The sequence below is a fragment of the Phytophthora sojae genome (genome assembly GCF_000149755.1).
Source record: "Phytophthora sojae unplaced genomic scaffold PHYSOscaffold_3, whole genome shotgun sequence".
Classification (NCBI taxonomy): domain Eukaryota; phylum Oomycota; class Peronosporomycetes; order Peronosporales; family Peronosporaceae; genus Phytophthora; species Phytophthora sojae.
In genome coordinates, this window is record NW_009258117.1 from 2,857,584 (window position 1) to 2,884,358 (window position 26,775).

The following is a 26,775-nucleotide window of genomic DNA, read 5'->3' on the forward strand; positions in this document are numbered from 1 at the left end:
GATGCGTTTGTCCTAGCGCTTAGGACGTTTGTTTGTTAACTGTAGATAAGCCAACTCAAGCTGACGCTGGAGGAGAAGGCCACGAGCGCTCGAAATGCGAAGCTGGAACTCGACATGCTCACTCAGAAGGTAAGAGCCTGAATGGTTGCTTTGTCCAAGTCGGTGCGTTAGACCTAACTCACTCGTCTACAGGTTGAGGCCCACAAGGAGGAATTCGCGAGGTTAGAAACGACGTCGACGACATGCATCACCCAGCTAGAAGCTGCCTTGGAAGTAGAGGTAAAGTTTGTAATGTCTACCAGACAGACAGCATCACATAACCCGTTCGCTTACCATGGAGCTGCGCTGATACAGAGGAACAAGCTGAAGGAGTACGAGTTGCTCGAAGTTGACTTGGACGGGGCTGTTGTACAAACGGGGGAGATCGCTGCCGGTGGGGCAGACCCTGCAGACGGTGGAGCAGCAGCCGACTCGAAGCTGCAAGAAGTGATGACCACGTTTGGAGCGATCCCCACAACAACCAAGAGACGGGTAAGGCACGAGCTGATGCGGCCGGTTTAGCACGACTGTCAATAACTTACACGTTACCTCTGGTCCTGTGCCCATTCAGTTTCAGCAGAGTGTGCTGCTCGCCCAGCGAGTTGTAAAGTCGCAGCGAGAGGCGATCGCGCTCGAGCAGACGCTCACCGAGGTGTCCAACGAGCGCGGAAAGTTACAGCAAGACGTCGTCGAACTCAAGACCAAGCTCGCAACCTTCCACCAGCCACAGTCATATTTGGTGAGCTTGAACTCGGAGTCTTAGCACTGTGTTCCGTTCGATATGTTCACTCTCACGATGCCCCCATTGCGTTGTTACCCACAGATCGACAAGCTCACACGGCGAGAACAGGAGCTGCAGGGTGCAACGCGGAGGCACCAGGACTCCCAAGCCCAACTGCAGCAGCTGAGGGCTGAGTACCGACAACTCCAGGAAGCCAACTCGTCGCTGCAGAGCCAACTCCAGCAACTTTTGTCGCGACGCGGGGACCTCGACGCACTGAAAGCCACCGTGAAGCTGCTGCGAGACCGAATCCACGCCACGAGCCTCCAGAAGCAGCAGCCCCCACCAAGGAGCTACCAGGCCCCAATGGCTCAAGCGAACGAGTTCACGAAAGCCCGAACAACGAAGGACGATGCAGAGGCCTCCTCTGTTGACCCCATTGCGTCTGCTCCGACGATCTCGTCGTTTGCCAAAGTATCTCCACCGCCATCGATCGTGTCCAAGATGACTCAGCCACCGACTCCACTAGGACAGAAGGACGACTTGGACGCTGGGCGATCGGCGTCCGAAGCTTCAAGCGCGTCGTCGAGTATCTCGAGCGCCCCCAGGTGGTACACGAAGCTCCGAGGTCCCGCTCAGCACCAACAAGCTCAATAACTACGTCGATAACTCCAACATGGCGCCAAAGCAGTTAGTGCGCACTGTATAGCACACACAGGTATCCGTAGCACCCTGCCCGAGTAGCTTCCCCCTGCGCACGCATCGAGTCCCTATTGGCCAAAACCTCCATCTTCCCATCGGCGCCACCATGGCCTCACGTTTGTCGCGACCGTTGCTGCGCCGCATCGGCACCTCCAGCTCTGCTGTCCTGCGAGTTCCCGGGTCTTCTAGTGGCGTTTTCGCCTCTCGAGGCTTTGCCAATGCAGCGAGCAACCCGGACGAAGTGCTTAAGGCGGACTTCAGGCGCTGGCTCAAGAAGGAGGCCGTGCTGCTGGCGTTCATAGTGGCGGCCGGAGCCACAGGCGTCCACTTCTACCAGGTACGATGAACAGCTTGGAGGGGAGGGAGAGCGACTGCAGACTGACACAATTCCGTGTTTATTTGGGCATGAAGAACCGCGAGGGTGCACCGGTGAAGCAAGTCGAGCGGCTGGTTAAGCAAGCGGAGCAGAGCGCGCAGGAGGTAATCAGCTACCGTCAGCGCAGTAATTCGAGGATGCAATTGTCACTCATGGTTTGGTTGATGCGTTGCAACATGCAGGGCGATCCGAAGCAGGCGCTCAAGCATTGTCTGCACGCCTACGACGTCATCAAGAGCACCAACCCGCACGGTGCGTCCATCCGTCCAGGAGTTGTCAACCTGCTCAGTACTTAACGCGTGGTGGTTGGTTTGCTGCCCGTAGACCGCCACTTGTTCGAGCTCGCGTTTTCCATCGCCGCGCAGTACGAGACACTGGGCAAGGGGACGCCCGCCACCAACTACTACCTCGACGCGCTGGAGCACAACGCGCGCGAGCTGAAGCCCGCCCGGAGGGAGCGCAACCGCGTGGTCACGCTCGACCGCATTGCACAGTCCTACGAGGACAGGTACGCTCTGCATTACGGGCAGCGTCCGAATTGCCAAGCATCGAAGTAATAACAGCGTCTTCGTTCGTGGGGCTTGCAGGGGCCACGTCCAGACAGCGGAGAGGTATTTCAAGCAGGCCATCAATGCTTACGACCAGAACCGCGGCCGGCGAGAGCTGTCGAAGGCGTCCAACAAGGCTGAGGCCGCAGACCTCGCGGCGCTGGACCGGGAGATCCCGGCCGTGCTGTTCAACTACTCGCAGCTGCTCATGGCGAACGAGCGGTGGCGCGAGGCTGGCACTGTGCTGCGGCGCGCCAGGACGCTCGCGCGCGTGTCCGCGCTGTCCGACGAGTATCTTGAACTGATCGAAGGCGCGATCGGCCGTGCCAAAGCAGCCAAGGCGGCAGAAAAAGCGAAGGCGGACCAGGAGCAAAACTGACGACACTGCACTCTGTGTACTGTGAGTCGGTGCACGCCGTGAGACTTCTCCAGAGGGCAACGACTGCAAGACCTTACCGGTTAAGTCAAGGCCCTTGCAATCGTAAGTCTCGTATAACTCAGCGGATACCTTGTAGTGGGAGCAGTCGAATGGTTGAGCTCGGCGACACAATGCAACGCGCAACAAGGCAAGTCTGAAGTTATGGGAACAGGACGCGCCGGTTGTTTGCTTGCTCTCTCTCTTGTTGTGGTCCTCCAGGGGTTTTCTGCACCGGTGTCGCTGACCAGCTCCTGTCGAGTCGACAGTGTCGACTACCGGTACGCGATATGATACGGGGATAGATGCGCCCGGTCTTGAGTGCACCACGCACGCAGCCAGCAAACCATCACGCTCGCGACGTCGAGGCCAACCGCTTCGGCCGTCCGATAGAAAAGGAAGCCTGCGAGACCTCCAGTGATGCGGTGACCTTCAGGCGGCAGTGGCCGTGACCGATGGCGTTTGCTAAGCAGAGTCCGCATACTTCCTGTTTCCCAGAGCGATGTCAAACCGAGCGTCGGTCGTGGCGGAATCACCCGACGCGCAAGCTCACATCAAAAGTACAGTAACTCGCACACATGTTCGACGGCCAGGGCACTCGGCAGCACCGCACAAAAGTTAGCTCACCACGACTACGGAGCTCGGAGATCGAGGATATTCCCTGAGAGCGGTTGTAGCCATGCCCGGGTCGGGCAGGATCGCGGTCTTTGCCCTGAGTGCAGCCATGAGGCTCTCCATCGACTATCCCAACGCACTTCAACCAAAGCTGCTTCGGCTATGGTCATGAATTAAGCCACCCGTTGCGTTTCATTTAAATCAAATAGATCAACTGTTACAGGTTATTAGCTGCCTAATGACTTGGGAATTGACAAATATCCCAAAGCGATACCACAGGATATCGGATTCCGAATGCTATAGACCCGGAATTAAAGTTCGAATCCCAGGTGTCGAGGCATTGTCGAGACCTCGAAACCGTCGACACCCCCGGTCTCTGCTGTCCACATTCGATCCATGCACTGCAGACTCTACACTGTAGAGACAACAAAGCTGCAGCCTGCGGGCAAGCATATCGGAGACGCTTGCTCGGCTAGCCGTAAAGACTCGCGTTGCAGGCTGGCTGAGCTCGGTCGCCACCCGTTCGGACGGGGCACTTGTCATGCAGCGGCGTCTCTTGCTCGCCCCGGCGCAAATCGTGCGCATGGTCCTGGCCACGCTGCACTTCTGCGGACGCTCTGCACGGCGCCTCGGTCTCTGTAGCATTGCGTTGCAGTCGGCGGCATCGGTCGGCGACCCGCGCGCTCACTTTCCTTCTTCGCCCCGTGCCAGCAGGTCGCAGCGCAGCCACACAAGCCGCGCGTTTTGGCTCGGAAGCAACACGAGAGGCTGGTATTATACTGTAGACCACAATACAACATGGGCAAAGAGCGCTTCACCATTAACCCGTTCCCGCCGCTCGAGCTCTCGGACGCCGAGAAGAACCAGCTCCTGGAGCTGGGGCGAACCATCATCGAGGCCAACTTCGAGCGCGACGACGTCTTCTTCAAGACCGGCCGCAAGGTCGACCACCGCCGCTGGAAGCTCGCCAAGGAGCGCGAGCACATGCTCGTGCACACCGAGCGCCCCGAGTACACGGGCGCCGACGCCATGAGCAACACCATGCACTCGTCGTCCAAGCTGCCGGCCATTCTGTCTGTGGGTCGGGTCGAGGGCAAGCTCGACGACATGATGTACGGTGTGGTGAATCCGACACTGGAAGAAATGCGCATCAAGGCATCGTACGTTCACGACTTTGACGGCGCCGCTGTGCTTTCGACAATCGTGGAACCGACTGTTGACGAGCCCTTCAACTCTGTCGTCGTCAAGTGGATGGAGATGGATATCCCTCTCCGCAGGACAGGCGTCGTTCAGAACCGCGACTACGTCTACCTGGAATGCACGGGCTTCGTGCACATGCCCAACGGTGACCGCGCGGGTTACCACTTCCTGCACTCGATCGACTTCCCGCAGATCCCCAAGCTGTCAGACCGCGTGCGTGGAGATTTGTCTATCTGCGGCTTCTTCCGCCAAGTCGGACCGAATGTCATCGATGTGTGCAAGACGGGCTTGATGGACCCCGCCGGTGACATGATCCGCATGCTCGCGGTGCCGGTCATGACGGAGGCGTTCCTATCTCCGCTGCGCTACGTGCACTGCGGCCAGATGCGCAAATTGACGTGGAAGATGGAGAAGGCTCATGCTGAGGCAAGGTTGCATGGTGCTCCGAACCCGGGCTCCGCCTGTGTCACGTGCAGCAAGCCGTCCACTGGCTGGACACTGGGCAAGAGCGCCAGCACCTGCAAGTGCTGTTTTCGCGTGCTGTGCAGCGGCTGTAAGATCAAGAAGAAAATCAGTCTGGTGACTGCGGACTTGACGCTCTCAGAACGCAAGATCAACTTCTGCACAGCGTGTCTAGCGGACGCATCGATTTCCAGCGCCGCGGAGATCGCGTCGTACCAGATCATGGAGAACGGCCGCAAGAGTAGCCTCATCCGCTCGGTCACGGGTCACTCGTCGTCGAGCTCGGACTTGACGATGATGTCCCAGATGTCGATGTAGTAGGAGTGCCGGTGAGATAGCAAGCAGGACAGTTGTGAATAATAAATTACGAGTTAGTGGCTGTATCATGATAGCGTTGACGCTTTCCATCGCATCCACACTATGTCAGTGACCCACATGCCTCACGGCTCGTCCGAGCCTTACATCACAGTGACATACAGTTGTGACGCCTTGCAGAACCCGTTCGCAGTTGGTGTGGCGCTCGATTTTCAAAGAAGATTGCAAATAGGGCCTTGACCCCTTTCCGCGTCGCCGTAATCAAACGCACAGCATCATCATACAGTTGGCGAGCAAGACTTCTCGCTAACTGTCTCTGCTCTCGGGCTCACAATCCAATTCCATTGGTCAGGAAGGGCTCAATATTCGACTTGAACAGCAGGCGAGACCATGGGCACCAAGCGGAAGCGCGACGCCGTCGCCAGCGACACCATGCCGTCCGAAGCGCACACAGAGATCCACCGCCTAGTTGCAGCAACTCTAAGGGCGCTTAAGTTGCCCGCCGATGTGCCCGAAAGCTCGGAGGCGCACCTGTCCGACCGCATCCGCACGTTGGGGCTCGACCGCCTCAAGCGGATGCCCAAACTGCACCCCCCTGGCAGCGTTTACAGCTCGGACCTGGCTGTCCGACTGTTCTTCAGCTGTAGGGCGGCGGGGGTCGTTACCGTGCACGCCGATTCGGAGTCTGAGAATTCCAAGATTTCGACCGTCGACAATGCTCAGAAGCTGGCGGAGCTGTGCATCGATGCTCTTTGGTCGGAGCTGAGTCGGCGACCGTATCGCCATATAGTACGCGTGGGGCTGCCTGAAGAAGAGGATGTCGCTGCGGGGGTGCTGCGTGATCGGATCCTGGTTCAGATTCGAGAGTTCGCCGAGTGCAGCAGCGTCGACGCAGTGGACACGGCCCTGACAGCTCAAGTGCCGCTTAAGATCCTGTTTCGAGACGACGCGGTGCTGGTGGTGGAGAAGCCTGCCAACATGCTGAGCGTGGACGGCACGGACACCGATGCGCCCGTGTCCGTGCACCGCTGCGTTGCGAGTGTGTTTCCAGACGCGCGGATGGTGCATCGCCTGGATCAGGAGACATCGGGGCTGTTGGTCGTCGCATTGACCAAGTCGGCAGCTCAAAGTTTGAACAAACAGTTCCGAGATCGCACGGTAGAGAAGACGTACATGGCGCGTGTGCACGGGTTGGTGAAGGAGCAATCTGAGCCGGTAAGACGCATTCGAGTTCCCATGGAAAAGCACCCGACTGAGCCATTGATTCAGCGCGTTGTTCCAGACCGTGAGATTGCGAACAGCTCGCTTTGGTCTGTCACCGAGTACTCAGTGCGATCTCATAGTGCTGAAAGCACTGAATCAGTAGACGATCGAAACTTCACGATGGTGGAGCTCAAGCCGGTGACGGGCAAGACCCACCAGCTTCGTCTGCACATGCAGCACCTCGGACATCCTATCCTGGGTGACTCGCTGTACTCTCCGGAGTTAGTTTACCACCGTGCATCGCGTCTTTGCTTGCACGCCGCTAAGCTCTCCTTCACGCACCCGGTCACGAACGAGCGGCTCAGTTTCGAAAGTGCGACCCCCGACGATTTCTTTATTGCGACGGAAAGCAATGGCCAACGGCCTCAGATGTCGAAGTCCTGAAGACAAAGGTATCTCTCCATCGTCCAACAACTCGCTGCTCGCTCCCCTGTACCAGCTCGTTTGAATTGCAAAATCCAAGTGGATCTGATAACACCAGAACACCCGATGTTCCGCACTGGATTCCCTACAGCGATGGTCAACCAGACCGGTGGCAAGATATGCTGTCATTGGCAATGAATGACGCAGAGCAAGGAAGCTCAGTATAAAGCTTATTCTGCAATTGGCATTGTGCTCCCAACTTGACTTCAAAAGGCCCCAATCCAGTATTAATGAGCGTCTTCGTGCTGTTCGCCACGTTGTCCTTCGTTGTTGCATCTGTCGAATCAACGGTGTCGAGCAACGCTTCAGCGTCCGAGTCTCTGATTGAAGTACCCACCGCAACCGAGCCTTCGTTCAAGTTTGGTACGCCAACTTTCTTCGGGTCCGGGTGCCCTGCCGACACGGTCACTGTCGTGCCGTCCACCGACGGCCAGACTGTCTCGGTGCTCTTCTCGCAGTTTTCAGCGCGCACATCCGGTGCCGACGTGACGCGCGACCGCAAATCGTGCAACCTGGCAGTACCCGTCGACGTCCAGAGCGTAAGTGTCGGTGGCTCTATCGCTGCGTGGCTTGTCCATCGACTTACGGTTTATTTTTTGCTGTGGTATGTTTGTCAGGGCGTCTCCATCGGCATCTTCCGCGTGGACTATCGCGGCAACGCGTTCGTTCCGAACCAAAGCGGCTCGTACGGACAGTTCGATGCCGAATACTACTTCGCCGGACAGCGAGGCCCCGTGGCCTCCCAGAAGTACTCACCAGGAACGGACAAAGACCTGTTCATTTCGCACGAGATCGGAGTGAGCGCAGTGGTCTGGACGCCATGCGGAGCCTCGACGAACTTTCGGGTTAATAGCGCGATCACGGCGGTAAAGAATGCTCGCACGAAGGAGGATACGCAGATGGCGATCGACTCTGTGGACAGCACGGTGCAGGCAGGATTCCACTACTCCATCACGACGCGGAAGTGTTCGCAGTAGGAGCAGCTCGAACACTCTAGCTGAATCAGTGTGTTGACGGTTCAATACACCATGGCACATTACTTGCATTGCGTTGCATTCGTCGAGCAGTTTACTCGATGCACATGGTGACTTCTCTGCTGGAAGTGATGACTCACAATTGGCACACACACATTTAACTAAGCTGTGGCCCCTTGTCGCGCATTGGTGAAACATTGTCAAGCCAAACTTGGTTTAACCCTCTACAGTTTCGCTAGCATTTTTAGGGTTCTTTTCGACAAAGCGATCGATCGGAGCTCCAGGTGGCACTCATCAACTGCCGTAGCCAGACTCGCCATCGAGTGCGACGCATGCCTGTGAAGCGAGGGGTGTCTGTCTATCCACGGCCACGGCGATCCCGTCTCTGAGCTGCAACTCGCTGCGCCGGTGGTTGCAGTGCTGACTGCAGCAGCTCCAAGCATTGACTTGCAGCGCTCCGGTTTTGGCCAGCCTGGCGTATCGGTCGTTGTTTTGTCGGAGCTTGATCATGTTGCGTTTCACCGCTTCCGACGTATTTCACACTACACAAGCGCTGGTTGACAAGCGCTCTTTAAGCTAGATCTGTCGTCGAAGTGGTTGGTGAGGAGCACTGTACTACAAGTGCTTGCTTCAGTTTTCAAGGTAAACTCAACGCTTGAGCTGGGGGCACCCATAGATAGTGGCTTCAGCCGCAAGGCAGCGGGATGATCTGCTGGCTCAGCTCAACGTAAAATGCTTTCGCGCAGCAGAAATACGATCACTTGCGGCAGGTCGTCGAGACGTCGAGGGATAGCCACCTGGTGGTTGCCAGTCACGGCGTCTGAGGTCACCTCGACATCATGTTTCTGAGCATGGAGGGGTCAAATCGTGCGTGAGTTGCGGCGTTGCGTGCCTCGAGCTGAGTCGGTCATGTCGGGCTCATTCTCGCTTTCCACCTTCGAAAGGCACACCGCAACACAATCGGAGCCAGAGATCTCTTTCTAACACTGTAGACCACAATACAACATGGGCAAAGAGCGCTTCACGATCAACCCGTTCCCGGCGCTCGCCCTCACCGACGTCGAGAAGAACCAGCTCCTGAAGTTGGGGCACACCATCATCGAGGCCAACTTCGAGCGCGACAACCCCTTCTTCAAAGGGGGACGCAAGGTCGACCCGCAGCGATGGAAGCTCGCCAAGGAGCGCGAACGCATGAAAGTGTTCACCGAGCGCCCCGAGTACGTCGGCGACGACGCCATGACCAACTCCACCCACGCGTCCAAGCTGCCGGCCATCCTGTCGGTGGGTCGGGTCGAGGGCAGGCTCGACGACATGATGTACGGCGTGGTGAACCCGACGCTCGAGGAAATGCGCATCAAGGCGTCGTACGTCCACGACTTTGACGGTGCCGCTGTGCTGTCAACCATCGTGAGCCCCACGGAGGAGGAACCGTTCACGTCCGTCGTCGTGAAATGGCTCGAGATGGACCTCCCGCTACGCAGGACCGGCATCGTTCAGAACCGCGACTACGTCTACTTGGAGTGCACGGGCTTCGTGCACATGGCCAACGGAGAGCGTGCCGGTTACCACTTCCTGCACTCGATCGACTTCCCGCAGATCCCCAAGCTGTCAGACCGCGTTCGCGGCGACCTGTCCATCTGCGGCTTCTTCCGGCAGGTCGGACCGAACGTGCTGGACGTGTGCAAGACGGGCTTGATGGACCCTGCCGGTGACGTGATCCGCATGCTGGCCGTGCCGGTCATGACGGAGGCGTTCCTGTCCCCTTTGCGCTACGTGCACTGCGGTCAGATGCGTAAGTTGACGTGGAAGATGGAGAACGCCCACGCGGAGGCGCGACTGCACGGCGCTCCGAACCCGGGGTCGTCATGCGTGACTTGCTCCAAGACTTCGACGGGCTGGAAGCTCGGCAAGAGCGCGTCGACGTGCAAGAGCTGCTTCCGCGTCGTGTGCAGCAGCTGCAAGATCAAGAAGAAGATCAGCATGGTGACGGCCGACTTGGCGCTGTCGGAGAAGAAGATCACCTTCTGCTCGGCGTGTCTTGCGGACGCGTCCACCTCCAGCGCCGTGGACATCGCTGCCGCTCAGATCCAGGAGAACACGCGTAAGAACGGCATTGCTCGCTCTGTTACGAGCCACTCGTCGTCCAGCTCCGACTTGCTGGCATCGCGCTAGCATTGGCCTTGTCGGGATGAAATAGTCGCAGATGAATTATACTCTACGTTAGTTGTTTGTTCCAAGTGCCCCTCAATTCCATTGATTTTGTAGTTTCATCTCAATGCTTCGGCGTTGGTTTCGTGCTTGGCTTTACACGAAGTCGCTTCCTTCGTCTCCTTTCAATTGCTGGAGCTTCCGCTGCTCTCGAATTCCCTCCAGCGCGATGTAGTCGATCACCTGGCGTTGGATCTTGGCCACCTGACCGCGGAGCTGCGGGGAGCTGCGAGCGATCGACGACAGGCGCTGCCGAGCACGCGCAGCATCGTCCGGGCGCTGCAGTGTCGTGAGAAGGACTGTGTAGTGGAGGAACACGTTGAGAACATCTTCGTCGAGCTTGGACAGGACGCTCGGTTCGTTGGCCGCGTCAGCAGAGAGTGACAACTTCCCCTTCAACTGGTCGTAAGCATCGATCGCTTGCTTGAAATGGTTCTCAGCAGCCTCCATGTCTCCACTGCACAAGCACAAGAATCGGTTAACCATTACTTCTTATTAATCAGCGAGAGGTAAGTACAGGGATGACTTACGCATTCTTGAAGCATTGTCCGAGGCGATCCAGCACCATGATACGCAGATCCTCCCGATAAACGATGCGCGGCTCGAGCGACAGAAACTCAAGAGCCTCGCGGTAGAACGGCACCGCGGTGGCAAAGTGCTCCGTCTTCTCGAACGCGGCTCCGATTGCTATGGCCATTGCAATCTTGCTCTTGTCTGGCAAACCAAGCCCACCACGATGAGTATGTAGTTCATCGATTGCAACATGGAGAGCTTTTGAAACGCACCTTCCGGGAACTTCGTCTTGAGGAGCTCGAACGCCTTCTGCTGCTCCTTCATAGACTGCTCGATCTCCCCCCTCTCCAGACTCAGCTGGCTGCGCTCCAGCAGGAATCGGATCTCCTTCCGGTCGGCATTCTCACGGTCCTTCAGTAGACCACAAGACATCACCGTCAGTCTTCTTACCATCGCTCCCCAGCCATCGATCTACCGTACGAGATACAGGTACGCGCCCGTTATCGCTGCACCGGCCAACAGCGTCGTCTTCACTGCTCTCTTGCTCACGTAGAACCCGTCGGATCTGCTGCCCCGGGCTGCATTGGACAACGCTCGGATCGGAGTCGCCGTCGCGGCTGAGCTTGCGCGGGGCGCCACCGGCGTCGGAGCTCTCTGAAACAGTCTACGAGGAAGCGCAAGCCCCCGCTTCGCCGCCATAGCTCGTCGTAGCATCCTGTTGGCGATTTGAGAGGTGGAGCAAGTACGTTTTTTTCGCGTCGCAAGTCGATTGTACCGGGTAAAGTCACAGTTGGGCCCTGTTCATTCAAAGCACGAGTACATGTAAATGCGGAGCCTGCCTAATAGAACGGCGTGGGGTGGCCTTCTCCGCGCTCGCGTTGGCGCTCGTCTCGGATGGCGTGCAGAGCCATCAAGTCGTCGAACTGGTCCAGTGTCTTGCTCTCGCGACTCCGCATGGACGGGGAACTACGCACGAGGTCCACCAGGCGCTGGCGCATGAACGAAACTTCGCTGTCCTTCTCCAACGACGCCATCAGCTGCGCGTAGTGGAGGAACACGTTGCTCACGCTTCCGTCAAGGGCCGCTATCACTTGGTCGCTCGAGCGGGAAGAGGCACTTTTGTTGGAGAACTCGCAACAGTGTCAGCAATGCGCCACTAGAGCGGGTAATAGCGCTATAATAGCAACCCACTCTCTTAACGGCGTCATTCCCCAGCGCCAGCAGCCGCCGCCGCTCCTTGCTCTCGGGCGCCTCCTGCCGCTGCAGACACCAGACAACATTACGCCAGCATGGATAGGGATTAATTAAGCCGTGCGTTGCTGTACTGCAAGCTGTCGCATGGCACTGGTGAGTTCAGGGTAGGATATCGCACCAGGTAGTTGATCGCGGCCAGCGCTGCGACGCCGATGAGCAGCCTCTTGGGCCACTTGGACGGCGTCTGCGCACTGGAATGAGCGCTCGCGAAGCCTCGAGAGGGAGTGGCGGCTGGGGCCAGTTGACGGCCCGCGGGGAGAAGCCCGCGACGCGCCTGTGGGCGGAGACTCAGGAGTGCGCGACGCATGCTCAGCATCGACAGAATTGGGGAATGAGGAGGTTTCGAGTCGAGACCTCCTCGAGACTCTCGACGATCCGGAGGTGATGAGCTTCAATTGATGTCCCTGGAAAAAGGTGCATTTGCCTATTTCTCTCACGCGATGATGACCCGAGATCGACTGGCGGTAACTTGTGCGCCTCACTCACCCTCTTACAGCCTCGAGCGCAATGCAGCGCATGGTTGCGAAGTCTCGTGGACGCCGGTTTGCCTCATCAGGTCGTGGCAATGGGGGCCCTGGAACTACAAGGTGCAATAGGATCATGACTCCTTACTTGAAAGCAGAACGCTAAGCTTAGACTTAATGCGTCGCTTGTACCAGCAGAATGTCATGCCCTGCACGATGAGCGCAGTCGCAAGCGCCAGCAAGAACTCAAGAGAATGAATGTCAGTTCTCCAGGCGAGGTGGCGGCACATATCACCAAGGAGCCAAGCGAAACGAGTTCTGCCAATATGAATGTGTGAAGTCAATCTTGAGCGAACGATGGTCTCTATCTAATCCATTTCCAACCACAGCTCGTGAATGCAATGCTGCAGCTCTTCCAGGTCCTCGGCCGGCATGCTGGAGTTTTCTGCCAGCACCAGCGCGATCTTCGTGACGTTCTTGGCCTCTTCCCAGCGCTCTTGGGCGAGCAAGTTGCCTGCGTAGTGGTAGTGGATCATCGCCGCCGTGGCATTGAGGTCCGACAAGATCGAGATATCTGCCTCCGATACGTCCTCCTCCTCCTGGCCGTCTGGCGCTTTATCGCAGTGCTCTTCGTACGCGCCGATCGCGTCGTCAAAATACTTTTCAGCCTCCTCTGGCTGTCCACTAATAGCGACGGCAACAAGTGCGAGGGTGAGTACAGTAGATCCTTCGTCAAACCATGCAGCAGACATTCCCAAACGTATCGTACAGGTTCTCGTAGCACACTGCGAGGGCTCCAAGCGTGGTCACGCGCATGTACGCGCCCCAGGCCGTAGCTTCCGTCGAGATCGCCTCGAGAATGGTGAGAGCCTCTTCATAGTACGTCACCGCAGTAGCTCCGTCCTCCAGCTGGTCGTCGTAAATCCGCGCAATGCCGAAGGCCACCTCAAACGCATCTGTGTCTACAGCAGAAGAGTTACTGCACTGAGCCTTGGCTGTAAAGCCAACTGCGACGGCGAGCTTATCCTCCCTCACCTTGCTGCTCTCGCTGCTTGAGGATGTCGTAGAGCTCTAGCGACTGCTGCAGCTCTCGCTCCGGGTCGCCCTAGCACAGCAGCAACCCGCCATCAAGTGAGCTCTTCCGTACATTGTCCCACAAACAAACTCTTAGATGTGGCGCACCTCCTCCCGACTCTGCTCAATCAACTCCAGCAACTTGCCCATTCGACGGTCCACCTCCTTTGTGGCAGACGTCGACAGCTCCCGGCGCGGGGCAATTGAGACGAAGCTCGGGGTTCCACGCTGTGACGCTGCAGTGGCCAGCGCGGACAGCGCGGTGCTTTGGCTGCAGCGCAGCGTGGAGGAAGCGGCGCGGACAGCGCGGCGCACGGCACAAGTCGCAGGTCGGAGCAGCATCATGACGGACTGGTGGACAATAATGTCCTGTTCTGAACAGGACATTGAACAGGCTGTTCATGCCACAGAATGCCACATTTTGGTCACATTTCCCGAAAACGTGCTATTTTTGGCAAATGCACATGTTATTTGTGGTACACAGCTGTTCTTGAATTTGGAGTCACGGTCCTCCTGGTCCCATTTCGGTATCTTCCACCGTCATTTGCCGCTCGATGTTGGTCGAGCGATCGTCGCAGTAGTTGCTGCGCAGTGGTGTTCGTGGGCGCCGGTCCTGCGTTTGGCCGGCGCCGTCTTCGATCGAGTCTCTCGCACCTCTTCAACTGGTACATGTTCAGTCTAAAATTCGAGAAATAATTGTTTATGATCATTGTCGACATTACATTATTTATGCATCTGATTTGTAGGTCGATGCCATTATTTATGAGCCAGATGGATCATCCATAAATAAAATACCATAATCGGGAGCCCTGCTTGCAGCATTGTGTAGTGGTCGGTGTGGTCGCCCGGGTGAAGGGCGGACCCCCTGTCGTGGTAGTATTTAAATTGTTTTTCTCGCTCAAATGGTAAACCCTCAAGAAATGGCGACCTGGACTCGGAAGTTGTTGGTGGTGATCTTGGTGACGAGCGCTGACGTCGTCAGTGACGAGTATCAAAATGCGTTACATGTACGAGGTGCGTACTTAGCTGGTGTCATACTTAGTACGAACACTACGGTACGGTGTTCGTTGCGTTATCAGAAAATAGACGGACCATTTTCGGTGCGGCTGCTTGCAGATCCGCTGCCTGTAGGAACGCCCTCCAGTCAGCATGACCCGCTCGCTCTAACGCTGCTCATTGCAGACTGACTCCCTAAAGCCTGTAGGCTACAGGTAGAGGGTACAGGTAGACTACCCTTTGCCACCATGGCCCATGGTGCACTGCAGGCTGCAGTGCCGCCGGATTGCACGCGTCCAGCGTAAGCGCAAGATTGGACGTTCCTCCTGCGCTGCACATCATCCGCCGCGTTGTGACCTCGGTGGTCCTCAAAGGCGGGGCGGGTCATCGGTGACTGGCTGTTGCCTACGGAGCTCTTCCAGCGGCACGCTGCGGCCTCGACAATGCAGACTGTGTGTGCGTGGACGAATAAGGCAGGGTGCCACGGACACACTGCCTGTCGTACAGTAGAAATTCAGTTGACTTCATTTGCCGCTGATTACATTGCGGGCTTGTCGGGCGTGAAAACGCTCATCTTCCTATATGCATGTCTGCCTACTTAGCTAGTTGTCCTCCTGCATAAAGGATTAAGCGCCTGACTCGCCGTGCTGCTCGCTGTCGTTTTCCGACAGCAGGAACTCGACGTCGAACCGCGAGCGCTCGGCCAGGTCGGTGGGCGAGGTGCGGACAGCCAGGTCGTTCAGAGACGCCTGGTTGGGCGGTGACATGAGGTACAGCACGGTCTCGTAGTCGCCCGCGACGGGCAGCAGCGCGTCGGCGAAGTCGATGTCACACACGTACTTGATGACCCGTTTGTTGGACGCGAAGAAGAAGGTGTCGCGCATCGGGTAGCAGATTTCCTGCCCGAGCATTCTACTGCACAGCTGCTGGTCGCCGGCAATGTGCGGGAAGAGATGCTCAATGGTCTTCTGCGAGACCCGCACGCGCAGGTTCGCCTTGGTGGTCACGGCCAGCGTCTCCTCCGTGTCGACGACGTCGATGTCCACGAGCTCGAAGTCCAGCGAGTCGTGCCACGCCGCCCAGGCCGTCCAGCCGTTGAGCAGCGTGCTGGCGCCGAGCACGAAGCGCCCGCACCAGTCGAACACCTCGACGTACGGGTCCATTATGCAGTTGAGGAACTCGCGCTGGGCGTCAGGTGTCGGCTGGTAGACCGCCGCGAGCGCGCGTTTTTTGCCGGTGGTGGCGGCCTCCACTGTCGGTGCCGGCACACCATGCCGGAAGACCGTCATGTACTCGCGTACGATCTTGGCGAGCGATCCAGAGACTGAGCCGCGAACCTGCAGACTTTGCTCGCGGCGGAGGTTCCGCAAGATCTCAAGGTCGCACACCTCCGTACGCAGCGCGCGTACGACGGCCTCGAGGTTCTCCGAGTAGAGCTTCTGGCGCTCGCGGCATTGCCGACTGCGCTCCGTGGAGAGCGCGCGCGTCTTGCCAGGTTTCTTCTGCTTGGTAGCGGTGTTCTGCTTCTTTGCGGGCGTCGGTCGCGCCGGCCCCACCATGCTGGCCGCCAGGAGGCGCGAGTCGTCTTCACTGCTGCTGTTGGGCGCCATGGCGAGACTCGACATGGAGGGGAGTGGAAAAGCTCGCTCGGGTCGCGATGAGATGTGGTGCCGCCAACCACCGATGTGTCCGAACCAGATGGACGGCAATTGGCAAAATGAGCAGCGCCTTCGATCTAGGGGTGCTCGCTCGCTTCGCTTCGCTAGGCTGGGCGTGTGGCGTAATACCCGGCGCCGGTAACGGGCTCAGCAGCTCTCGCAGCAGCGGGTTCTTTACCCTTTCGCACGCGATCTGGTCCTCTGTGATATCTCGGCCAGATAGGCCCGCCCCGCGCTGCAAGAGAGACCGTGCTGGGTGACTCTGGATTCCACACTGGAAGCCGCTCGGCGCCGGCCTGGCGGGAGCACTGCTGAGCAGCGCTAAAGGGGCTCTTCTCTGCGGAGTTACTAGCGGCAAGACGGGCCAAAGCGCACACGAAACAATCGACGAGTGCGCCCGCTGCGGCTGAGGAGGGGGCACGACTGGGTCCTCGCCGTGCAGCGTGATCGATTGAGCAAGCACGCGGCGTTTAACACGGTCTGGCAGCAAACTGAATGATCGAGCGCTTCTATGCAGAACGGCAAGATGTCTTCGCGGCGACGACTGGGATGCTGACTCGATGGCATTGGCGTTGACATCAGAGAAAGTCGATGCCGGGCGATTCGTCGGGTCCCGTTCCGCATAAGCACCCCAATCGTGGGCGATCGACCTTGGAAGAGCTGTGCTGCTCACCTGCGCTTGAAGGCAGCATGCGACGGCGCTGGCGACTTGAACTCGGGGCCTGCGGCCTTGAGGAAACCATCCAAAAGAGAAGGAGGGACATGGGCATGGTTCAATCGATCCCCTTGTGCGCAAGCGCTGGTCATTGATTCCTCGCGACCAGGCAGTGTCTGGCTGGCCAAAACGTGACGATGAGCAACACGATCCAACAAAGTGCACGCGTACCACATGTCACCAACCTGGTACTAGGCGTCACTGAGCGGCATCGCGCTGTGCAGAGCGGCACCGCGCCGTCCATCGAACCGGGCCGAGCGCTCGCCGCGGTTTGACGTCGAGTTCGACACACACACCTGCGTCACGCCCGACAAGCCCGCAATGTAATCAGCGGCAAATGAAGTCAACTGAATTTCTACTGTACGACAGGCAGTGTGTCCGTGGCACCCTGGCTTATTCGTCCACACACACACAGTCTGCATTGTCGAGGCCGCAGCGTGCCGCTGGAAGAGCTCCGTAGGCAACAGCCAGTCACCGATGACCCGCCCCGCCTTTGAGGACCACCGAGGTCACAACGCGGCGGATGATGTGCAGCGCAGGAGGAACGTCCAATCTTGCGCTTACGCTGGACGCGTGCAATCCGGCGGCACTGCAGCCTGCAGTGCACCATGGGCCATGGTGGCAAAGGGTAGTCTACCTGTACCCTCTACCTGTAGCCTACAGGCTTTAGGGAGTCAGTCTGCAATGAGCAGCGTTAGAGCGAGCGGGTCATGCTGACTGGAGGGCGTTCCTACAGGCAGCGGATCTGCAAGCAGCCGCACCGAAAATGGTCCGTCTATTTTCTGATAACGCAACGAACACCGTACCGTAGTGTTCGTACTAAGTATGACACCAGCTAAGTACGCACCTCGTACATGTAACGCATTTTGATACTCGTCACTGACGACGTCAGCGCTCGTCACCAAGATCACCACCAACAACTTCCGAGTCCAGGTCGCCATTTCTTGAGGGTTTACCATTTGAGCGAGAAAAACAATTTAAATACTACCACGACAGGGGGTCCGCCCTTCACCCGGGCGACCACACCGACCACTACACAATGCTGCAAGCACACCTGCCTCCTCCTCCTCTCACGCCAGCCGCCGCCCCCATCTCAGCTGTGGGTCAGCCGGAACTTGTTGTGCCCCACGGCCGTCTGCCAGCGCACCACGCCCGCCACCACCTCCATCATCAGGTACCGCAGATACTCCATCGGCTGGTTCTCAACGCCGCCGCCGAACGTGACCTCGCACGCCGGCACGCCCGCGGGCGTCGTCTTCTCCAGGAACATGTACCAGTTGAAGAGGTGCACGTAGTTGCTCTCCGTGGCGGCGAACTGCCGCTGGCCCTCGGACAGCGGGATCGAGCGGTACGTGATCAGGTAGCCGCCGTCGATGCGGCCGCGCGCGATCAGCAGGATCGAGTGGTGCACCTTGTCGCCGTTGCTCACGCTCAGCCGCACGATCACGCAGTCCTCCGTCACGCGCTGCAGCAGCTCCAGCGCCACGGTGCGCGGCTGCATGTGGCGGTACAGCTTCAGGTTCGTCAGCAGGTTCCACGTCTTGTACACCAGCTCCGATGGCGGCACGTACTCGAACTGCTGCGACAGCATGAAGCGCATCGACCTCGCGTTCAGGATGCGCTTGTCGCTCCAGCCCAGCACCTCCGTGTCCAGCGTCTCAAAGTCGCGCTCGGCGCGGAACGCCATGATGGCCTCGTAGCTCTCCTTCACGCAGGCCATGACGGCCTCCAGAGCCATCGGCCGGCGGAAGAGCACGCGCTGGAAGATGGGTGCTTCCGCCAGTCGGTCCTCGTTAGCGTCCGCGTCCTCCGCAGCATCCGCCACCCCGGACGACGACGAGTTGGACCCGTACTCGGACACGATGGTCTGGTACGTGCTGTTCTGCATGTCGTAGGCGTGCAGCTTTTTGCGCAGCTCCTGCTGCTCCTGGCGGAGCTGGTCGATGAGCGACATGGTGTCCAGCAGCGCCGGGTTCTGCGTCAGCGCTTCCTTCTTGAGCCTCGTGCGCTGTCGCTCGAGCGCCTCCATCTCTTCTCGCATCTGCAAGATTCGCGTCTGCATGCATCATTATCACAAAGACGGCAAAACGGATTCGTGAGCCAGTACGCCCATGGCGTCATTCCCAAGAGCCCAGGCGCTACACAAGCCCTGGATCTCGCTCTACTCTCAGCAGTCGACATGGCTTCACTCACCTTGAGCGCGTTGGTGCGGCGCCGTTCGTTGGCGTTGTGACGCGAGCGCCGCTGCTCATCGTTGAGCGTCGGGGGTGTCGGTGCCCGCACCGCCGGCGGGGCAGCGGACGCCGCGGCTCGGGGCGCGGTCGTTGACTCTATGCTGCACTTGGCGGACTGCACGTTCGCGGAGAGATCGCCCAGCTCGCTGCTGAAGAGCTCGGCGTCGTCGGAGCCTGCGTCGAGCACCACGCGCAGCGGCTCGTGGGCGATTGGTTGCGCCGCCCAGCTCATTCTCTCTCGCGGAGGTTTAACAGCGGGGGGCCACCAGGGATGACTGCCGTGGTAAAAGGCTTGCGCGAATATGGCGGCGTCGGGACGGCCACAGACTGACTCGCAATGGAACAGCAGTAAGTAGTGATATTTGTATGGAAGATGTGAGAAGCAGTCTTTCGAGTAGGTATCCCGTGTTGACACTACGACGGGCTCTTCTATGGCTACACAAATGGATACATGCACTTGTTTAAATTGCCAGTACCCATTTGTACCTGTAAATGTGACCAAACCATGTGGACATGAGCAACTGACTTGTGAAGGTGGCATGTTCAAACGGGCAGCTCTAGCTGCTGCAATCTAGCTGTACTATGATGTCCGCGCGGCTGCTTACGCGCCTTCTCGAGCATTCTCCTGGGCGGCGTCCTGCCACGCCGTGTGCACCTGGCCCACCTTGAGCAGGTCCTGGCGCACGTCCTTGACGAGTCGCAGACGGCGGTTCTGGTTGAAGCCGTCGGGGCACATCTTGGTCTTGAAGTCCACCAGCGCCTGGTTGAATACCTTGACGCTCGTGCACACGCCGTAGGCCTCCAGCATGCGCTGCTTGTCGCGACTTCTCTTGGCCAGCGTCCAGACGCTCGCGGGCGGCGACGCCAGCAGCCACGAGTCGCACGTGAACATGTTGTTCGGGATCAGGTGCTTGTAGAACATCCACTTGAGGCCGCGGTCGTCATCGGCCTCGTACGCGTGGCAGCCATGCAGCAGCGGCGGCGCCTCGCCCGGGATGAGCGGCGTGACGGGGTCCTCGCAGGGGTTTCCCTTCATGATGTTCACGAAGCCAGTGTAGTCGTCCGCCTTGTTGCCCAGCGCCAGGTTGTCGAAGGTCGTGTGCTTTACGCCGTGCTTCGCCGCGGCGAGAGAGTAGCCCAGCATTTCGCTCATCCAGTGCTCGCGGTTCATCTGGTCGCGCTTGAGCACCGTCATGTTGCAGTAGTCGTCCATCAACTCGGCCAGGTCCTTGCGGGTGATGGCGTACGGAGGACCCACCGCGAAATACTCGGTCGCGTCGGCCTTCGACACCTTCGCGCACTCCGGGCAAATCGAGCTGCTGTTCTCAAAGGCTGCAGTGCCCAAGTATTCCGACCAGCGCTGAGCCACAGCCACGCCGGTAGCCACCGTATCGGTGACTTCCGTCTTGTCGCGCGAGCCCTCGTACACGAAAAAGCGCTTGTACTGCCGCATGCCTTCGACAACCTCGGCGTCTTGCTCGTAGTTGCCCGAGTCCACCCCCTTGGCTGAAGTCACACGGCCACCAGTGTTCACAGCGAACGGCCGAATGAACAGGAAGTCCGGGTCTAGCACGACGACGAGCTCCTCGCGGACGGGAGGGTTAGCGGACTCCAGCCAGTCGCGCAGACCGAATGGCTTGTTGTAAGGCGCATAGTCGTCGGGCGTTGAAGCCTTCTCCACGTCGTCGGACACCTCCTTGAAAATCGGGAGCGAGCGGAAGTCACGCGTGACGTGAATGCGCAGGTGCGGCGAGGACTTCTGGGTACGACGCAGCAGCTCCTTCACGGCATCATCCGAGCAGCCGCTCACGATGCGCGTAAGAGCTCCGCGCTGACCCACACGAGCGAAACTTTGCGCAAGAGCCTCGCTCTGCCAGTCCTGGTAGGGTTCGCACGAAGTCGTGAACACGAAGTGGAGCTCGTCGCTTCCTTCTTGGCCAGGCTTCAGGTCACTTTCGGGGACGGCATTGGGGCCTTTCTTCCTCTTGTAGTCACCAAAGTATACGGGCGGCTCCTCCTCCATGGTGGTGCCGTCTGCAAGCGCGACAGCAGTGCTCCACGCCTTCTTGTGGAACTCCATGGGAATGCGCCGGTTGTGGTTAAACCCAGTGGGGCACACACGGCTGCGGTAGCTCTCAGACGCGCTGTTGTATGCCTCCACTGCGAGGCAGACGCTCATGGTGTGGCGACGACGAAGAATGTTGGGGACGCGCTCATATCCGTTCGTGTGTGTCGCGAGGTGCCACAGGTAGCCAGTCGGCTGGTGAATCATCCAGGCATCGCACGAAAGGAAATCTGACGGCACCTGGTCGGCAAAGAAACTCCAGTCGCGGCCGTCGATCCACTGCGGCAGCGTGAAGTTGAGCGCGCGGATTGAAATCGGGTAAGACGACAGCGCCAGGTTCTTGCCTTCCGCCCGCTCCACGCATGGGTTGTGCTTGATATCGTCCACGAAGTCCCAGTTCTGGTAGCGCGACGGGTAGTGGTGCACACTCAGCACACCGGACACGCCGATGAGTGTCTTCTCGTGTGCAGCAGCAATAGGAACAGCGAGATAGCGTTGCTCGTGAGCCAGCTTCCCCCACAGGTCCACCGCAGTAGGCAGGATTTCCAGCCACGCGCTCACTTCAGCCACAAACGGCGCAATGGCAGCGTATTCGCGCCAGTCGTCCAGCAGCAGTGCGCGTGAGTTCGTCGGCACGATATTCACGAGCTGTTCGTGCGTGAGCGGGAACCGCTTGGGCCAGTACCACGATGCGTCTTGGCCAAAGATGCGGGGGTCGATCACATCGTTCGCTTCGGCCATGAGGTTCCACATGTCCAGCTTCTTGGTGAAGATGGCGTCGCTGTCCACGGCCATGACGAAGTCGTCAGCCGCCAGAGCGTAGCGCTCCTCGAACGGCACGGCGCGGTTGTCGCCGAACTCGCCGTCGTCCGACCCCAGCATCCACTTGGCCAGCACCACCGGGTTCAGCGTCGTGGTGAGCAGCTTCTCGCCGAACGTCGTGTTGACCGCGGACACGTCCGCGTAGTGCCTGGTCTCCACGCGGTGGCGCGGGTCTTTCCGACGCTTCATGTCCGCAGCCTGCTCCGATGTGCACCCGTACAGCAGGTGCGTGACGTTGCCGTCGTATCCGGTGCGCCGCAACGTGAAGGCCAGCACCTCGGCGTGCACGAAGTCCAGGTCGCGGCACGTGGACGTGAACACCAGGTGCTTGACCTGGCGCGTGGCGGAGGCGTCCACGAGCGTATCGCCGCCCGCGCCGCTGGGCTTGTCGGGCGCGCCATTGAACGAGCGCCAGCCCTTGCCGGCCGCCTCGATGGAGTTGGTGGAGGCCGTGGACGTCGCAAAGAAGCGCAGGTTGAAGTACATGTACAGCGCGAAGACCAGACCCAGCGCCACGAACGCGGTGGTGCGCGCCGTGAAGCCGCGGGTGCGGCGGTGGCTGGCCGTCGCGCGCTTGCCCGAGTTCTGTCGCTGCGGGAGCATGCTCGGCTCGGGATCTTCTGCGATCGGATCGGAGCAGGTGCAGCGGAGCGAGCTGAGCGGGTTGAAGGACGCGGCCGCCACAGTAGGGAGCACGGGCGAGAGGTGCAGGTGGGTAAGGGAGATGCGGCTGACTACGAGGCGGGAGACTCGAGGAGCGCGGCGGGGAGCGAGCACGCGGCCGACGTCGTGGTCTTGTCGGCGTTGATGTTCGAGTGAGCCACCGAGGAATCGCTTGCGTCAGATGCAGCCAATCACAGATCGCCAAGCACGTGGATTGTCGTGTTTTTATACGCGACATCAAACAATGTTTTTACACAAAATAGTCCCTTTTTGGAGAGTTAGGTAGTAAGGTAAGGTGCCAGTTGCGTGCCTACAACCAGTTCCGTGCCTACTTGTTTTAGCCAATTAGCATCTTCTCCTTGTTAAACTCTTGTAGTCTATTGGTAGATTTTTCCAGCGTCACATGCAATTTCCGGTGATGAGCCTCCTAGGATTTGCATAGCATACAAACATGCTATCAAAAAGAGGCAGGAAACTGGCAGCTCACTCCAAATCAACAAGCTTTTCAAAACAATAACAAGAAGTTCTGCAAAATTTACACGGACCAGCATGAAGTACATAAATTCAGCCCAATCGCGCAGATTTAGCGGGTGCAATCAGATTTCAGAATGGACAATTCAATGAAAAGTTATGCCACAGCAAGTCCGCAAGTTCGAAGGACGGCACGAAACTGGCAGAAGACCTTAGTGGCAAACTAGTGTTCTTACACGAAAATATTTAATACTAAGGCAAATAAGCAGTTCCATGGCCACGATCAATTTAATGTCTACCTCAGTTTCCACCAATCCGGTCGATGTAGCCATCAGATTCTACGTATGATTTGTCAAAAAGGAAACAATCGATTTTTGGGGGGAACCTCACAAAAGCTAATATCTCAGCCAGTCTACCAGTCTACTTCCAAGACAAAAGCCAGAGCCCCGACAGAATTGGGGTGGATTCGCGCCAAGTACAGCGAGGAAGAGCTCGACGCAGCTGTCCAAGCTGTCCTCGCAGGGGCTCGCATGACGACCACACGCGACAAGACGGGCATTCCGTATAACACGCTCAAAAAGTACGTCGCGGACGCGTGCAATGGCATTCGGCGCACTCCGAAGCGCCGCGGACCAAAGCCGCTACTGCCACGGCCAGCTGAAGACTGTCTACGAGACTGGGTGCTGGAGCGACAAAGGGTGGGGCACCCGGTGAGCCGCCACGACCTTCTCGAGAAAGCCCAGCATGTTGCGTAAGTGGTGTGTGGTGTCTCCGTGGGAGAAGGATGGCTGGGTCGCTTCATGCAACAACACCCGTCTCTCACGCTCCGTTCTTCGCAGTCTGTGTCGAAGTGCCGAAACGAGATCGAGGAGCAGGATCTATCCGTGTTGTTCTCGTCGTTGGCCAAGGTCATGATCGAGGAAAGCATGGGCGCTGCGCGCGTGTTCAATGTAGATGAGACCGCGGTCAACACTACTAGGGAGCACAAGCAGGTCATTGCTGCGAAAGGATCTAAGAACGTCTGGCACAAGTACGTCAAGACGCACTTCCCTACTCCGATTAGACGCCCGCTACTGCTTGTAATGGATGGGTGCAGCTCGCACATTTCGCTGCCAATTGTTGACGCTGCTGAAGCGCTTGGAATTATTCTGGTCTGTTTGCCGCCAAACGGCACCCATCTTCTCCAGCCGCTATACGTAGCGGTATTCTCGCCTTTCAAGACATCTATCAAGCAGCTACTGGACAAGCTGCTGCCAAGTATTGGCGATGGAAGTGTGGACAAGCAAACTTCGTTGGGGGTCGCTGCACTGGCTTGGAACTATACCTGTTTGGGTAGCAATCTGGTTGCTGGGCTTAAGAGCTGTGGCATCTTCCCACTCTCGCGCGTCAGTATGCATGCTAAACTAGAGAACTTCGAGCACAACGGCCTGCCGGAGCCGCTCCGAGAAGAAGCGTGGGTCCAAGTCGTCGATATCGTGAAGCGAGAGATTCTTATCCTACCAGTTCGACCCTCTAAGAAGCAAACCAAGCGCCGTCGGAAGAATACGGGCGGGCGAATTCTATTCAAAAGATGCTTGAAGAGGAGAGCGAGCCGTTGAGCAGCACCAAGCGCGGAAAGCGATCATTGGCGAAGAAACAGAAAGGGGCTCAGGAGCAGTCAAGGATAGTGATGGAGGCGTGGGTTTAGCTTGTAGAACCTGATAAAACCTTTGGAAAGACTTGGTCCCTTTCATTATGATATGAGCCAGTTTTGATTACACCTAGCCCTTGCTCGAACCTGTACCGTCGAATGGACAGCAATCCATAGTGAAATCCAGTCTAAGATGGACATTAAACTGCTTAGTGGCTCGACTCGATGTACAATTTTATCACCCGTCCAGGACGCTTTAAACTGCAGGTCGCTATGCCTAAAAATCACAAAAATCGCCCTGTATCTTAGCTCTCGAACCGTTCAAGTAGCTTCAATTAGTTTTGAAGTTACGGCCGTTCGTCTGCATGCCTTGCCGGATGGGCATTAAACTGCTGCTGATTTGCCTTAGGGCTTCGTGAAGGCTGGGATAGGATTGATTAGCTAAGACGGATTTGATGCAATGGCAGTTTGATGAACATTTCACCGCCATTGATAAACTTACACTTAGGAGTGGGCATTCAAAATAAACAGTACGACCGTCAAAAAAAGGTGTAGCTCCACCAAAATTCTGGTCGGGAGCACACACACAAAAAAGGAGGAGTAGCCACCAAGCATAAATAGGCTACCACACAAAAAAGTGCCTCAACACCTTAAAGTTTTGACATCGCTGCAAATTGCAGCCTGCAATGAGTGACGGGGACGACCATGGTGATGGAGAAGAACGGCTGCAGCTGGGGTCATCCGAGCCTGAGGCTGACACTGAACCTGAGGAATCTTCACGTCGTCCGTGGACCAAAATTTACAGATCTACGGAGTCTGGTGCACTAGAAGCTTTTCGTGAGACTCTACCGACCAAGACCAATAGTATTGATAAATGCACGCGTGTTGGTTGCACTATTGATCACTTGGTTGACAGAGACTACAATCTCGCTCGGACAGAGCACAAAATGCAATCTCGAATTGTCCTCTGTCGTTGCGAGAGGTGCGGGAGACAGAAAGCCGCTGGATCACCGGCCTGTTCCTGTCGCTACAAGTTCAAATCCTGCCTGACGGCTATTGGTACCTGTGAAGTGTTCCAACAAGGAGAGCACGTTATGGACAGAGAAGATCCGCCTACTCCAAAGAAGCGTCAGCTTTCTGGTGAAATGAAGGACTTCATTGTGGCGAGCCTGGATAGTGGAGAGAAAACTACAGCTACGAAGTTGTACGCGTGCATCGTTGCAATGGTGTACCACCACGAAATGGCCGGGTCAGCTCCTACAGACAAACAAGTGGCCGATTTCGTGAAAAACTATAGGCGGGACCGACCTAAATACTCCATGCAGCCAATGATTGAGTTCTGCAATGCGCATTTGTACAACAATGTGAACCTGGAGACTCTACCGGATGACGACAAGGTTATTTTGTGTGATAGCCAGCGCGACGCACGTCCAGGAGCTGCTGGAAGCGTGAGTCAGCTTGGAGACGATTCCAAGGAATATCCACTCCGCGTCGGGATGACCTGTCTTCGCCTTGTGCGAGACTATGGATCCGTACAAAATAGTCCGACTGCACGACCATGTTCCACCTGGACAGTACCCACAGCATGGTGATCAACGGGTATTTGGTGTTTGCGTTTGGATATTCGGATCCCAGCGGTCATTTCTACCTACTTGCCTACTTCTGCACGTCGCAAAAGCGCGCTGTTGATATCGGGTGGTGCATTCGCTGCATTAAGCCAGTTTGTATGGACGTTTGCGGCGTGGAATTCACCCCGCAATTCGTTATGATGGACGCTGGTAAGGCTCGCACTACAGAATTGCAACTATCAACTGTGCTGATATGCTGGTTCCACTTTTGCAGAACGTTTGGAAGCATGCCAAAGAAAAGGGAGTTGGTATTGATGATATTCGCACCATTTTTGCCAAGATGTATGACATGCATTATGCTACAGAGCTAGATTTTCCTGCTGTAAA

At 57.5% G+C, this 26,775-nt stretch overlaps 16 protein-coding genes across 16 annotated transcripts; 9 read left to right on the plus strand and 7 right to left on the minus strand.

The window, feature by feature from the left end:
- Positions 1–189: 189 nt before the first annotated feature.
- On the plus strand, positions 190–1,417 carry PHYSODRAFT_489947 (hypothetical protein; the record flags this gene model as incomplete). The annotated part of the gene is made up of 7 exons (XM_009524548.1): positions 190–279; positions 355–408; positions 478–531; positions 611–778; positions 863–1,048; positions 1,137–1,143; positions 1,236–1,417. Coding segments are annotated over 7 exons (741 nt in total), but the record flags the coding sequence as incomplete, so codon positions are not given.
- Positions 1,418–1,568: 151 nt separating this feature from the next.
- Positions 1,569–2,765, plus strand: PHYSODRAFT_493174 (hypothetical protein; the record flags this gene model as incomplete). The annotated part of the gene is made up of 5 exons (XM_009524549.1): positions 1,569–1,799; positions 1,874–1,942; positions 2,021–2,090; positions 2,163–2,346; positions 2,426–2,765. 5 exons carry the CDS (start codon positions 1,569–1,571, stop codon positions 2,763–2,765), a joined length of 894 nt encoding a protein of 297 aa, XP_009522844.1.
- Positions 2,766–4,214: 1,449 nt separating this feature from the next.
- On the plus strand, positions 4,215–5,396 carry PHYSODRAFT_328276 (hypothetical protein; the record flags this gene model as incomplete). The annotated part of the gene is made up of 1 exon (XM_009524550.1): positions 4,215–5,396. The coding sequence occupies one exon, from the start codon at positions 4,215–4,217 to the stop codon at positions 5,394–5,396; it is 1,182 nt and encodes a 393-aa protein (XP_009522845.1).
- Positions 5,397–5,969: 573 nt separating this feature from the next.
- PHYSODRAFT_495472 (hypothetical protein) lies at positions 5,970–7,040 on the plus strand (the record flags this gene model as incomplete). The annotated part of the gene is made up of 1 exon (XM_009524551.1): positions 5,970–7,040. The coding sequence occupies one exon, from the start codon at positions 5,970–5,972 to the stop codon at positions 7,038–7,040; it is 1,071 nt and encodes a 356-aa protein (XP_009522846.1).
- Positions 7,041–7,309: 269 nt separating this feature from the next.
- PHYSODRAFT_328278 (hypothetical protein) lies at positions 7,310–8,056 on the plus strand (the record flags this gene model as incomplete). Its single annotated transcript, XM_009524552.1, has 2 exons — positions 7,310–7,618; positions 7,697–8,056. 2 exons carry the CDS (start codon positions 7,310–7,312, stop codon positions 8,054–8,056), a joined length of 669 nt encoding a protein of 222 aa, XP_009522847.1.
- A 964-nt stretch (positions 8,057–9,020) lies between these two features.
- On the plus strand, positions 9,021–10,225 carry PHYSODRAFT_558633 (hypothetical protein; the record flags this gene model as incomplete). Its single annotated transcript, XM_009524553.1, has 1 exon — positions 9,021–10,225. Exon 1 carries the CDS (start codon positions 9,059–9,061, stop codon positions 10,223–10,225), a length of 1,167 nt encoding a protein of 388 aa, XP_009522848.1. The 5' UTR covers positions 9,021–9,058.
- A 132-nt stretch (positions 10,226–10,357) lies between these two features.
- Positions 10,358–11,473, minus strand: PHYSODRAFT_328280 (hypothetical protein; the record flags this gene model as incomplete). The annotated part of the gene is made up of 4 exons (XM_009524554.1): positions 10,358–10,718; positions 10,792–10,975; positions 11,047–11,185; positions 11,255–11,473. The coding sequence occupies 4 exons, from the start codon at positions 11,471–11,473 to the stop codon at positions 10,358–10,360; spliced, it is 903 nt and encodes a 300-aa protein (XP_009522849.1).
- Positions 11,474–11,613: 140 nt separating this feature from the next.
- Positions 11,614–12,335, minus strand: PHYSODRAFT_328281 (hypothetical protein; the record flags this gene model as incomplete). The annotated part of the gene is made up of 3 exons (XM_009524555.1): positions 11,614–11,904; positions 11,966–12,034; positions 12,147–12,335. 3 exons carry the CDS (start codon positions 12,333–12,335, stop codon positions 11,614–11,616), a joined length of 549 nt encoding a protein of 182 aa, XP_009522850.1.
- A 525-nt stretch (positions 12,336–12,860) lies between these two features.
- On the minus strand, positions 12,861–13,308 carry PHYSODRAFT_494343 (hypothetical protein; the record flags this gene model as incomplete). Its single annotated transcript, XM_009524556.1, has 2 exons — positions 12,861–13,151; positions 13,243–13,308. The coding sequence occupies 2 exons, from the start codon at positions 13,306–13,308 to the stop codon at positions 12,861–12,863; spliced, it is 357 nt and encodes a 118-aa protein (XP_009522851.1).
- A 1,880-nt stretch (positions 13,309–15,188) lies between these two features.
- Positions 15,189–16,172, minus strand: PHYSODRAFT_312928 (hypothetical protein; the record flags this gene model as incomplete). Its single annotated transcript, XM_009524557.1, has 1 exon — positions 15,189–16,172. One exon carries the CDS (start codon positions 16,170–16,172, stop codon positions 15,189–15,191), a length of 984 nt encoding a protein of 327 aa, XP_009522852.1.
- Positions 16,173–18,028: 1,856 nt separating this feature from the next.
- On the minus strand, positions 18,029–18,976 carry PHYSODRAFT_496113 (hypothetical protein; the record flags this gene model as incomplete). Its single annotated transcript, XM_009524558.1, has 1 exon — positions 18,029–18,976. The coding sequence occupies one exon, from the start codon at positions 18,974–18,976 to the stop codon at positions 18,029–18,031; it is 948 nt and encodes a 315-aa protein (XP_009522853.1).
- An 881-nt stretch (positions 18,977–19,857) lies between these two features.
- On the minus strand, positions 19,858–21,108 carry PHYSODRAFT_364315 (hypothetical protein; the record flags this gene model as incomplete). The annotated part of the gene is made up of 2 exons (XM_009524559.1): positions 19,858–20,589; positions 20,668–21,108. Coding segments are annotated over 2 exons (1,173 nt in total), but the record flags the coding sequence as incomplete, so codon positions are not given.
- Positions 21,109–21,111: 3 nt separating this feature from the next.
- On the minus strand, positions 21,112–22,659 carry PHYSODRAFT_391055 (hypothetical protein; the record flags this gene model as incomplete). The annotated part of the gene is made up of 1 exon (XM_009524560.1): positions 21,112–22,659. A coding segment is annotated over one exon (1,548 nt), but the record flags the coding sequence as incomplete, so codon positions are not given.
- A 1,331-nt stretch (positions 22,660–23,990) lies between these two features.
- PHYSODRAFT_385752 (hypothetical protein) lies at positions 23,991–24,239 on the plus strand (the record flags this gene model as incomplete). The annotated part of the gene is made up of 1 exon (XM_009524561.1): positions 23,991–24,239. A coding segment is annotated over one exon (249 nt), but the record flags the coding sequence as incomplete, so codon positions are not given.
- A 99-nt stretch (positions 24,240–24,338) lies between these two features.
- PHYSODRAFT_433131 (hypothetical protein) lies at positions 24,339–24,773 on the plus strand (the record flags this gene model as incomplete). Its single annotated transcript, XM_009524562.1, has 1 exon — positions 24,339–24,773. A coding segment is annotated over one exon (435 nt), but the record flags the coding sequence as incomplete, so codon positions are not given.
- Positions 24,774–26,061: 1,288 nt separating this feature from the next.
- PHYSODRAFT_454691 (hypothetical protein) lies at positions 26,062–26,283 on the plus strand (the record flags this gene model as incomplete). Its single annotated transcript, XM_009524563.1, has 1 exon — positions 26,062–26,283. A coding segment is annotated over one exon (222 nt), but the record flags the coding sequence as incomplete, so codon positions are not given.
- Positions 26,284–26,775: the final 492 nt, after the last annotated feature.